At 41.7% G+C, this 13,551-nt stretch overlaps 1 protein-coding gene across 1 annotated transcript in view; it reads right to left on the bottom strand.

Annotated features, from left to right (window-relative positions):
- CDH20 (cadherin 20) overlaps positions 1-4,878 on the bottom strand; it is a 52,207-nt gene extending 47,329 nt beyond the window's left edge. The window contains exon 1 of the mRNA XM_039522023.1: positions 4,504-4,878. Within this exon, the coding sequence (XP_039377957.1) occupies positions 4,504-4,752 (249 nt within the window). The 5' untranslated portion in view covers positions 4,753-4,878. The remainder of the gene's footprint in view (positions 1-4,503) is intronic.
- Positions 4,879-13,551: the final 8,673 nt, after the last annotated feature.

The following is a 13,551-nucleotide window of genomic DNA, read 5'->3' as shown; positions in this document are numbered from 1 at the left end:
AATGCATTTCTTAAGGCTCTAGATGGTGGGATAAGGGGGTGTGATTGTTGTAAAGCCCTAGAGGGCCAGTGTGATGCTGTCTGCACAGAGAATGGCCGACACCCTGTCTCCAGGCAACTGATGGCCTGGGCCACTCTCCTGCAAGGTGCCAACTGAAGGTGTTGGAGAACAAAGAGATCAGGTGGCCTCCTAATGCCTGGAAAAGAGACAAAGGCCAGAGGAGGGAGTGTCAGTGCCTGTGCAGACTTCCGGGAAGCGCATGGTGTGGAAGGGGATGCTGGGATGCTTTGGAACAACTCCATACAAAGCCAGTCAGGACTCTGGGGGAGCCTCCTCTCTGAGCATCCTGTCTCCAGGGCAAGAAGCTTACACCTTCCTGGGTCTGACCTCGGAGCATTCAGCATGCCCTTCCACACCATGCACTTTCCGCAGCGAGTCTGCCCAGGCAGGTCCTGGGGCAACCAGAGGTCCCTGCACCCCAACTCCGCAGTCAGATGTGACTCTCAGCCAGACAGTAAAACAGAAGGTTTATTAGATGACAGGGATACAGTCTAAAACAGAGCTTGTAGGTACAGAAAACAGGACCCCTCAGTCAGGTCCATCTTGGGGGGTGGGGAGCCCAGACCCAAGTTCTGGGCCTCTCCCGATTTCCCCAGCCAGCTCCAAACTGACACTCCCTCATCTGGCCTTTGTGTCTCTTCCGGACAAGGAGGCCACCTGATCTCTTTGTCCCCAACACCGTCAGTTGGCACTTTGCAGGGGAAACTGAGGCACCCACACAGTATTCAGAGAAAACATTAAGAACATTCCCACTTTGTCACAACAGGTGCAACAAAATTTAATACTGTATATTGAAGCAGGCAAGTGCTGCTTCTGACTTTCCACTTTTAATTGACCCTTGTAATCTTGTGGTGCTGACGCATTGTAGCTTCATTTTATATCAGCTTACAGGGTGAGAGCGGGGCGGGGGGGACGACCACCATTTTGGGCCCCACCAAAAATTATACGAACCTGCCGCCTATGGGTGTAGCTCTCACATTTGACTGGCTATGGCAGAGAGAAAGAGATGTGTCTGGTACATTCATAAAAAAGTGTTCATTAAACAGTAAATCAAATAAAATATAGGAAGCTACATGGTGTAAATTTGGCCAATTAATAACAATTTTAGGATAGTGGAGGGTGTCCTACTCTGCAGTTGTGTGTTAAGAGTACTCTGTCCCAAGCAGGGTAGCTGTTATGTTGTAAAACTGCTGTTAGCATTACTTATCTCATATCCTATTGTTTCCAGACAGAGCGAAGAGGAGGAGCATAAAAGTGAATTGTGTGTGTTTGGAGAGATAGGGTGAAGAAACTGAGATTTCTTCTCCAATGCGTTTAGCATTTCGAAAGCAAAGGTTCTATCATTTCAGCCTATACTATAAATCTAACACATTTCATCATTGCAGAGATGGAAGCTCATATCACTGCAGTGACAAACCAAATCCTCTGACACTGCAGTTTTATGAATAGGTGTGTTCAGTATAGCAGTTACTATTCTGGAAAGGAAATCCAGTTGTAAGTTGTCACAGTGCTGTGGCTGCTGCAGCATCATGCTGCCATGTGGCAGGCTTGGAGCTGGGAGGAATTTAGTTGGATTTTTCTCTGCACAGTAAAAGATGAGCTACTGGAGAGATGAAGCAGGTGGCCCCTGAGAAAGCATTAACCATGTCAGTCTGAGTAGTCTTCTTTGGGCAGGATGGTAAAACCTGCGGGGGAGCTTATTTATGTCTGATAGACACAGGCTTTTGTAAGGGGCAGTGAGAAATCACCCCAGGAGTTATTTCAGGGAGGGAACTGTGCCTCAGGGAGCGCAGCATGTGCTCCCTTGTGCAGCCGACCAGCTCCACTCACTGGGACATGGCCCTACCTCCCCCTGCCCCTTCCATCCCTTTAGGGAAGCTAATGTGTGCAGGGGCTCTGTGAGGGAGTATAACTGTGCTGCATTGATGCACAACGGTGCACAGTGGGAGGTGTCCTGTGGCCTCCCCACTCCCTTGCACATTTGTTCAGCTGCCAGGCTCTAATGCCTGTTAATCTCTAAAACAGGGGTGGGGAGGAATGGTACGTGCAAAGAAGTGAGCCCTGAACTCCTCTGGAACCAGAGTTCAAACACTGGAGCATTGTAGGTTACTGGATGAAGTCAGAAAAAGCCTGACACTGAAAATTACTTTTTGTCTCCCTAACTTACCACATTGGCCACTCACCTCTACCTAGTCTTTAACTTTAATGAGAGTCATGTAGCTGTAACACTTTGACAACTAAATGACAACTTCAGGCATCACAGAAAAAAGCAAGTATTATGCTGACTAAAGCCCTGGAGAATCTTTTCCTTTTTCTTACCCAAAAGATACTTTCCCTATATTTCTCAGTTAACTATGAGGCACATTTTCCATAGCCGACAAGATCCACAGCGTAGATTGAGTCTCCTTGGTGCTGCTCCAGTGGCACAAAGGGGACTAGAATGCTGTTCTAAAGAAGCAGCAAGGGATTTCCCTGTTACAGGGGAACACTTCATAGTGTAAAGCCAAAATAACTGGCTTTTTGGTATTCACTCTTTCCCCTTCCATCAGAGAGGGAGCATTGACAAAACATGTGCGCTCCAGCAATCTCTGGCCACCAGAACGATGCACAGAGGGCCATTGTATATGGCATAAATTAGAGCAGCCCTGTGTCTGTTCTGAATTGTGTCAAGGGCAGATCCTAGGATCAAGGCAGATAGAAAGGAGGCTTAGAATCATCTTTGCCACACTTTTCTCAGCTGTGCTGAGTGGGAGCTCAGATCATCTGAGGATTTTGCCTGCAGTTTTTTATATTTAAGTTTTTACGTGGTTAATTACACAACCTGGCCCAAAAAACATTAACCAGTTTTATATATGCATTTAAACCCAGATTCTGCTCCAAGTGCCCAGTGCAGATTTGAAATAACTTCAGTGTTACCCTGGTGTGACTGAGAAAAAACTGTCCCTTATTCTTAAACTTATGGGGGAATTAAATATTAGCTCCTTTCACTCCAAAAGAAATGGAGACGAAGAACAGAAAAGTTAGGCTGTGTGATGAAGCGAAAATGGTGAGACTCTCGAAGGGGGCTCATTTACAGCAGTGTCAGTCAGGGGTAACTTCACTGGAGTCAATGGGACTGTCTTTGGTGTTAGTCACATTAACACCAAATCAGGAATAACTCCACTGAAGTCAGTGGAATTATTTTGATTTTACACCATGTAACCGAGAACCCTATGGAGTTATACTAGCGATAAATCAATTCAAAAGCAGGCCCTTTGACTTCTGAAATTTTGTTTGCTGAGATCCACAACTTAGAAGAAAAGAATGAACCAGAGATGTCTGACTTTCCCCAGGTCCTAATACAGCATGTCAAAACCTGATGATGAGGGTAAAAACCATAATGTAATCTAATGTAATCTTTCTACATATCTACTTACCCATCTATTAATCTATCATATTTATCTGTATTTATAGTGTGCTCCTCACCACAGCATCTGATCATCCTGAGGTGTGGAAACCATAACTGTATTGTTCAAGCTATAATTACAACTTACTGCAATCAACTCAGACTGGAAGCAAAGCTAGTTGCTGAAACTTCTAAAATAGCAGGGTCAAAATTGTTTCATCCACATCAGTCTCGATAAGCAGTGGTAAAATGGAGCAGAGAGGGTGGGTTACAGTGTGTGACAAAAGGTAAATTGTGACTGAAAACATCATGGGCTTGATTCTCTATTAGCCTGTACTTTGTGTAGCCTCTTGCACCACTGGATTTGATAGCATTGTACATCAGCTTTGCCCTGGCTTTGTACTGGTGGAGTAGTCTACACAAGGTGCAGGCTAATGGAGAATCAGGCCCCATGTCTTTGAATTTAATGACCTGCTCTCACACTGGTATAAATCAGGCATTAGCTGCATTTAAATCAATAGAATTACACTGTAGTAAAGCTGGTGTAAATGAGAGGAGATTCAGACCGTAGAAGTCAACAGAAAATCATTTGAAGTCTCGCTTTTCACAAGCCACTGGTTATTCTTATTCGAGTGTAAATTTTAGCTTTAACACCAGATTTGATCACAGACAGAAGCATGATCACAAGCCCTCTCTTTCTTCCCTAATCCTCATATGTCAATATAACCTTGCTTTGCCTTGACACTTTAGTCTGTTGCAGATTTTCTAAGGCTACCTCAATTACAACTGATAATTGTTAGAGTGGATCTTTCTGAAATACGCAAACACATTGACAGATTCTCGAAACAGACATTCTTCCCTGTTCAAGGTGACACCAGTCAAAAGCACTCAGGAGCTGAAATAAATTAGCTGTGGATGAATTCATTGCCACAGGAAGGGAAGAACAGGTACTTGGGGAAACTTCCCATGTTTTGCCACACCCACACCCACCCACACACCCACTCTCTCTCTCTCTCTCTGTTTGATCTCCCCTCTCCCTCCGATTTCATGGTTCTTACCTTGCCAACATAGAGAGGATCGGTTCCAGTGTATTCTTCAAGAACAAAAAACTGGTTCCATACCCAGCTCCTCTTCATTCGCTGATGCAGTAGCAGCTTGTCTGACAGGTTATCTTCCTGGCTTTTAGTGAGTGGCCTGGCACTCCCAGACAGTGCAAGTGTAGTAAGGTCCATCAGTCCCCAAAAATATAAGGACACACCAAGCCCAAGCCAGTTCTTTGCATTGCTCATTCTATCTGAAGTCCACATCTGTTTACCAGGGTTTTTTTTTTTAAGTCAAAACATCACAGTTTGAGTTTTTCAGGAAGAAAAAGGTAGGCCTTTGAAACTTCCAAGAGAGACTTTGACTGGAGCAGACAGCTTTAAGAAGGATGGTCTCCTGTAAAGTTAAGGATAATCTACAGTAAGAAGGTCATGTTTTTGCCAATGCAGAGGGAGCATCTTTTTTCACAAAAGACAACTGTGTTGTAAAACATTCAATTCTCCACATAAAACTCTGATACCAGGGTATACATGTCCTAGACAAGGAAGACTTGTTAATTTATTAGTTGTAGCACTGCACACTGACCAGTGGGATATAGTTAGTAAGAAAGAGTTCTCTGCTTTGCTAACTTAAGTACCTGCAGGGTTCCAGTATATTATTGATCAGCTTGAGTTAACAGGTTGCACTTTAGAAATATTTATGACCAGAAGCCCCATGAAAACATTTAAAAGATGGAAATTATGATAGATAACTAATACCTCTGTGCCAGTTGACTTTCTTTTTCTGTCTAGAAACCACCTTAAATATGATGGCTATATTACAAACCTTGAATTTCATTTCTAGCAACTGCAAATTATTTCTTTCTAATTATTTGTAATTCTTTCAAACCCCTGTTGCTTGAATTCAGGTTTCACACTCTGTTGCTTTCTCTCTGAGGAGCTGATTGCTGCTGCTAACGTGACATTTCTAGAATGTGAGTGGTCAGTTAATCATTATATAATCCACAAAAGCTTTCAGAATGCTGATTGTCACATGCTATTGTGGGATATGTGTAAACGAGGCGAGCTAACACATTTTTCCTTCTTAAGCCTAAAAGGCTCATTTTAGGCAGAGGAATGCGACCTCCATCAGAGGACACTTTCTCATCAGTCTAGGATCTTTTCTTGTCATGAAGTCAGATTAGCTGGTGACCTCTCTCCAGGCCATTGACTGTTGCAATCTTTTCTTTTACTGTTTTTCTGGGTTAAATTAAGTGACTTTGCACTTGAGTTACTCTGTCAAAATACACAGCACATCCTGTGGGTCTATTTCTGCTGTTTTTTTGGGGAACTCTACTTTCCCTCCCTCTCAGAACAAATGAACTCCTTAGCAAGTGCTTTTTCACTTGTGACACTTAACTAACACACACTTAATTTCATTAATGTTATAAATTTATGGCATTGAGGCCTACTTAATTGTTTCATCCTGAGGAAATAAAAACTGGCAGGAGATATCTGTCAAATTCCCATAATTGAAACCCTTCAAAGGATTAAAAATCATTAAAAATTATTTTGCACAGCTGCATAGAAAATTCTTTAAGTGGAAAGTAATATAATGTGATATTTTCAACATGAAGAAGTTACAAGAATGGAGTGCTGTAATATAACCATGGCTTTTAAGGGGGTATAATAGAAAAAGTGTCCTTAAATAGAACAACTGATGTGCATGTTGTTGTACATTATGTGAAGTGTGGCAAACAAATAAGTCCATGGCCTGAGGAGCTTAAAGCATAACAGGTACAACAAACAAGGCACAAAATACAACAACTATTCAATGGTATACATACATTATAGCCATAACGATTTACAGAATAGACGGGCCTTTATAAATTGCAGAGGGAGGGCAGCTACTGATGCTGGCATGATAAATCCCTTGGGTCCAAACTCTGTCCCCAATTAAATGAATCCAACTCACTGTAAAGTCAATGGAAGTTGCACCTGTGTAACTCAAGTCAGAATTGGGCCCAGCATTGTCCTGTCCCTTTAAATATTGGAGCATTTCCCCTCACCCCAGTGCAAAGCCTCACTTTCCTGTTAGTTTCAGTTTTGCTGCCAGAAGCATAAAGTGAGAACAGCAGACAGCTGTATTTCTATCAGTTCCCTCTGTGTCTATTTCCTTCTCTGCCGGGTCTGAATATAATATTTGGCAATGGAAAATTTCTATCCCATGAATGTCCAGTGCTCCCATTGCCTGAAAAACAAGAGAAAGTAAGCAAATAATACTGTAAAAAGGGGGAAAAGTTCATCTATAGGCACAAGGCGATAGACTGCTGCTTTTGCTGCTGAGACAATATGAACCAGACAGCTAGAGAATGGGGAAATAGGCAATTAAAAATAGAATAAAGGAATAGGCTGCTGCCTGTAGTATCTGAAAACAAAGCAGTGAGTGGAAATCAAGCAGCCTTCTTGGTTGACCTGATGCAGGTAGACAAACGGACAAACAGTTTAGCCTGCGCTGAGGGTCTATAGCAAGCAGAGAGAAACCAAGAACAGGCAAAGAAAAAAAATTGTAGTTGACATGGGTCCAGAAGAGGCAGGTCAAGCACAGATAGTGCAGTAACAGTTTTTCTGTGGCAGAGAAGACATCCCCTAAGTGCAGAGTCCAACAGGAGAGTAGAGAAATGGCAACTTTTGTGAGGTGTGTTGGTGAATTCGACAAAAACTGCAAAAGATGAGTGAATGTTTTGAGCAATTTGTAACCTGCAAACCACCATTTCTGATGGATGAGTTTCAACCTTATTGACAGTGATGGGTCCAAAGGTACATGGACTGCTGCATGATCTATTGTCTCTTACTGTGCGCAGAACTGCCATGTAAGCTGCAATTACTGCAGGAATGCAGGAACATTTTCTCCTACCCCATGGCAGAATGATATTGGTTCCATCCGTGACCTCAGAGAAGTGGAGAGTCGATAGCACAGTTTGTTGCTGCTCTAAGGAAGTTGTCAGAGCATTGTCATTTGGACAAACATTAAGTGATGACCTGTGTGACCAATTGCTTTCTGGATTATGCAATGACCAGGTTCAGAAGAAGTTATTGACTGTATTAGCACTTACATTCAATAAGGCAGTTAATGTAGCAGTTGCAATGGAACCCTCAGAGAAGGATTCTCTGGAATTTAGTGTGAACCGAGAAGTTCATCTTGTGAATGAGCAACAGTGGGGAACATGGGAATATAAGGCATTTCCATTTGGCACAAGCTGTGCGTGCTTAGAAGGATTGCTGGGCACATCTTTGTGACTTGTATCACAGTTCAGCAACCAGAAACATAGAGTAACAATCCATCCAAGAATGAACCTAAGAAAGGACGGAAGTTGGGAATTGATAATGTGGAAAAAGACAAGAGTTCTACTGACACTGATCAAGATCTAACACTACATATGTTACCAGAAGCTGGAGTCAGAGATGGCATCTGGGTCACAAAGTTGGTTGAAGGAGTTCCTATAAGAATGGAGCTTGATAGTGGAGCTACTGTTTCACTGATTTCTGCATCTACTATCACCAGACTTTGTCCACCTCCACAATTTTGAAGACTTATACTGGGGGAAAGTAGGTCCCAAAAGGGATACTCCAGGTGAAAGTTCAATTAGATGGATAATCAGTTGTGTTATCTTTGTATGTGATTGCAGGGAAGTATCTACTATTATTTGGCAGATCTTGGCTTGAGAAGCTCAAGGTGAACTGGACAAAGATCAAGGCAGTCACGAAAGCACCTGAAAATCTTTGAAAAACACTGGACATACACTCCAAAGTTTTTGAAAAAGAGCTTGGACAGATGAGCAATGTGTCAGTGAAGCTCACTGTTCAGTCTGACAGCCAGCCAAACTATTGAAAGCCCAGAGTTGTGCCTTATGCTCTGAAGCCTCTGGTGGAAGTTGATTTGGACCATTTAATGAATATTGGAGTCTTGTCACTGGTTTCACACACAATGAGTGGGCTATACCCATTGTACCAGTGATCAAGAAGGATGGCTCTGTTTGAATTTGTGGAGATTTCAAAGTGACTCTGAACCCAGTTTTTTGGGCAGACCAACGTCCACTAGCTTATACTGAAGATTTGTTTGTTACTCTTAGTGAATGAAAATGTTTCAGTACATTGGATTTGCTCAATGCATACCTGCAAATGGAGATGATCTGGCATCTTGCAAATATCTCACAATCAACACACAAAAAGGCTTATTTTGTTACAACAGGGTGTCTTTTGGTATCACACTAGTACCTGCCCTGTTCCAGAAAGCGATGGATGAGATCCTGAAGGGACTGAATGTAGTTAAATGCTATTTGAACATGATCCTTGTTATACAAGAGGATCATCCTCAAAAGTTATGTTCATTCTGAAGACTATTTAACTACCATGGTAAATTTCTGCTTAATCTGGCACCAGTATTGACCTTTACTTGAACTATTATAAGCAAAGAAAAAATAGAAATAGACTAATGAGACTGAGTGTTCATTTATGGTAAATAAGCAAAGAAACTGCTGTCATCAGTCAAAATTCATAATCAGTCAAAATTCTTATGCACTTTGATGATTAGCTACCACTGCAATTGACTTGTAATGACTCATCATATGGAGTGGATGCAGTTCTTTCCTACATTTTTCCTAATGATATGAGGAAACCAACTGCCTTTGCATCATGAACACTCACTAAGCCTGAGAACAGCTATGCACAAATAGAGCGAAAAGCTTTCAGCATTATCTTCAGAATCTGGAAGTTCCAGACCTATCTGTATGTCATCACCCATTACTTTCTGTTTTTGGATGGAAACATGGAATTCTGTCATTAGGTGCTGCTTGTGTGCAGTGATGGGCATTACTATTTTCAGCTCATTCCTATGCTATTCAATTTCATAAAGGGACTCAGCACAGCAATGCTGATGGGCTGTCGTGCCTGCCATGTCCAAGCTCCCTTCAACCCAACGAAACTTCAGATGAAGTGTTCTATCTCAGTTTAATGTATAGGTTACCCATCACTAGCACGGATATCAACAAAGAACTTGCTAAGGATAATATGCTTTCTCTTGTGAAGGGGGAGGTACTACACGTTACTGTGTTGGATCCCCAGTTTACACAATTCCTGTCACATCAACGTGAAATATCTGTGAATCATGGTTGCATCTTATGGGGAATGAGAGTGATCATTCTGAAATCAGTTCAATCTCAAGTTTTGGAAGCTCTTCACGAAGGTCAAGTATTGTACATATGAAGACCAAAGCCTGGAGTCATGTGTCAAGATATTGGGAGGACTATGTGTCAGGAAATTCAGCATGATCTTGGCCCAGCTGGTCTACATCCTTGGTTGTGGCCGCAGACTCCTTGCACAGGTATTCACATGGCCTTTGCCAGACCTTTAGAAGGTTATATGATGTTGGTTGTAGTCAATGCCCAATTGAAATGGCCAGAAGTTTTTAGAATAACATCTTCTACAGCTACCAAGACGATTGGACATCTTTGCACCTTATTTAGCAATTTGGTTTATCATTACAGTTGATGAAGGACAATGGACCTCATTTCTGTTATGAAATTCTTTAGAAGTACCTAGCTTCAAATGAAATTCAGCACATATGCTCTGCTCCATAACACCCTGCTACAAACAGACCAGTGGAATGCTTTGTACTAACACTTAAGCATACCTTAAGAGCTAACACATCTATTTTGAGTCATCAGCAGAAATTAGACAATTTCTTGCTTGTTTACAGGAACATACGACATGCTAGTACCCAGGAGTCACCTACAATGCTTTTCTTTACATGATCTTTGTGTACCTTTAGGGATCTGTTATGTCCTGATGTTGCCTCACATGTAGCCAAATCTCAAGCTATGCAAACTAAACAATGATTTGAGACTTAGCATCATTCTTTTTAAGTCAGAAACTTAGTGTGGACTCCTAACTACAGTTCTGGAGTGAAAGGGGTACTTGGAGAACTTGTAAAATGCAAGGGACTTAGTTTTACCTCAAACAAAACATCTGATGGTATTTTATGGAAATGAAATATGTACCAGTTGCAGCCTCAACTATTACTGGAGTCCAGGGATGTTCCACTAGGTCTCTGTTCCTCTGATCGAACCTCTTTCCATGACAACTCCTAATTTCGATGACTTGTTGAGAGAAACTTTGATATCAAATCCAGTTGATTCCATACTAGATCTAGTTGATTCCTTACCACAGATTGTTCCACCCTCTCCCCCCCCGCCACACACACATCGCCATATTATCCCAAGACAGTGTGAAAACCAGTTGTGCACCTGAACTGATAGATTGTTTAGTTAGTCAGCTGCTATTCCAAGTCAGAATGATCCCTTGCAATTTAAGAGTCTGTGGTAGTCCACCCCTCAATTTATAGTTAGGTTATACAGTGTCTAATGTTAGCCATATAAATGACAATGTCTATGCTTTTGTAAAGTTTTTTAAAGTAGTGTGGAGGAATGTAATGTGATGTCTTGTCCTTTTAAATGTTTGAGCACTTCCCACTCCCCAGTGCAAAGCCTCACTTTAATGTTTGTTTCAGTTTTGCTGTCAGAAAAATAAAGCAAGCACAGCAAACAAGCTGTGTTTCTATAAGCTCCCTCTGTGTCTTGCTCCTTCTGTGCTGGGTCCAAATACAATAGGCCCCTTCTAGGCACCATACCTCAAAAGGGCCAAAATAGTGTGCGTATGCCTACTATGATATAGAGAAGATGGGAACTCTATGCGAGAGGCAGCTGAAGTGCAGCTTGCAGTACATATATGGCCCAGAAAATTCTACAATGTTACTTCAGTTGCCTAGTTTCTAATAAGGTGCTGTGGCCCATGGGAACCCCTGATCCCAACATGCAGTACTCATCTGTGGCTTGGGAAGTCAGGTGGCTCCAGTCTACTTCATTTTATGTGTATGGGGTACATCTGTCTGACTCCTGGGACCCTAAGGCCTGGTCTACACTAGGGTGGGGGGTCGAACTAAGGTACGCGACTTCAGCTGCGCGAATAGCGTAGCTGAAGTTGAACTACCTTAGTTCGAACTTTTTACCTGTCCAGACGCCGCGGGATCGAAGTCCGCGGCTCCCCCGTCGACTCCGCCACCGCTGTTCGCGGTGGTGGAGTTCCGGAGTCGACGGGAGCGCGTTCGGAGTTCGAACTATCGCGTTTAGACGCGATAGTTCGAACTCCGAACGCGCTCCCGTCGACCCGGCCGTAAGTATGGACATACCCTTAGTTGGGCACAGATAGCACAATACTAGTCAATCTAAGGGTTTTGTGAGAGTTGAGATTGATAAGGCCCATTGAAAGAGAAAGTCCCTTTGAAGATTTTAAGATCCAGTGGGGGATTCTCTACAAAAGGAAGTTGTTGTTTAAGAATTATATTTTGTCTACATGGCACAGCCCTGCCCTAGTGTTCATAAGAACTCATCTACTACCCATAATGAGCAGGGAACCTGGAGTATGAGTCATCAAAGTTTCTGCTTGAAATTTTACTTGCCTGTGATCCCATTTACTGCACATCTGTACAAATCAGGTATGTTTATAGCTATAAAGAACACAAATCATACATTATTGCCCTGACATACTGAACAGATTCCCATTATAATTAGAATTTTGTTTGTAGGTGATCTCAGAAAACATCAAACCATCCAAATCCAACACTGTCAGTTTCCTCCTAGCACTATGTACACCTGGCAAGGATTGTTTGCAGTCAGCTGAAGTAGTACCAGTTACATAACATCATATGGCTGAAGCTGAAGCAGCTATGGGGGATTAGTGCAGGGAATCTGATCACAGTAATCCTTCCCCTATATCTGCCTATATGTGTACCAGCAGAAAGCAACAGGAAAATGAAAGGGGGAAGCAGTGAAATTCATGCCGCCATGCTTTCTGTACTAATACTGCTTTTCATTCGAACATCATTGGGCTTTGCCTTCAATTTCCATTAGAAACTCCTTTTGAAAATGTGCATCTCCGCAGAACATGCATTTTCTATGGTCCCCAACAGCCATATCACAGAGAACATTTATGATACAGTCAAAATCCCTTTCATGATGGTAATACCATCATCAGAAATTTTGACATTAGGCAGAATATATGTAAATTAATGTCTTGACTACGTGGAATGTGTTTCTAAATGTTATGTCTTCCCACTGTGGGCAGACTAGAGCATTCAGTTGTGTAAGCTTTCCTATTCTAACCCCAGGCTTTTCAATAGCTTGCAACTTTCCCAAACTTTGCAAATTTGGCTGAAATTTTCCACTCTTAGTGTCTGCATGAATTATTATTAATTATTATTTAATGTAAGCAAGAACATTTCAGCTATTATGTAACGCCATTAGGGCATATGGCACTCTATTGACTCTGTCTCATTGTGATCATGCATCTACTTGTGATCAAATCAGGCTAAGGTTAAAAGTAACCGTAAGAAAGAATATATTTGGCCAACAGCTTTCTTACTATTTCTTTTTTTTAATACCAGTGCTAGCAACAAGATGGCTCTATTAGAATGTTGAAATTTGGCAACAAAATACGCACCACTGAGAAGAGGTGCTTTTGAGTCTCCTAGTTTTATATTATGAATGATATGATGATATGTCTTTGGAAATTTATTGCCTGTGCAGCATATTGGAATGTTTTGTTTTTCATTTTTTAGTATTTTAAAATAATTAATTAACAATCACATAGCTAACTATTTACATCATGCTACATATAGGGCAACCTTTCCATTGAATTAACTTGAGTTTGGATCAAGCTCTTAGTGAATTTGGTGAAGATGCACAGTGAGTGAGGCAGGGTACTGCACAAGTAACAACATTATAGGGATGTTTGAATTTCGTCTAGTTTTAATGCTTCATTTTGGGGATAATTACAAGTTACTTAAAAGAAATCTAAACGTTGGGGTACAGAAATGCATGGTAAGGTACCCAAATGACGTTGGCTCTGCCCTGTAGTGATGCTGGAGAATAAACCTATAATTATGATTAGTACATACATGTTTGTAGTTCCAGATTAAATTAACCTGATTTTTAAAGACACAGGTTTTTATTTTTCCCTATTCTTTTTCCT

This window comes from Mauremys reevesii, linkage group 2 (assembly GCF_016161935.1).
Source record: "Mauremys reevesii isolate NIE-2019 linkage group 2, ASM1616193v1, whole genome shotgun sequence".
In the NCBI taxonomy this organism is placed as follows: Eukaryota; Metazoa; Chordata; order Testudines; family Geoemydidae; genus Mauremys; species Mauremys reevesii.
The sequence above is the reverse complement of the archived record's forward strand: the minus strand, read 5'-3'. Positions and strand labels throughout refer to the sequence as shown.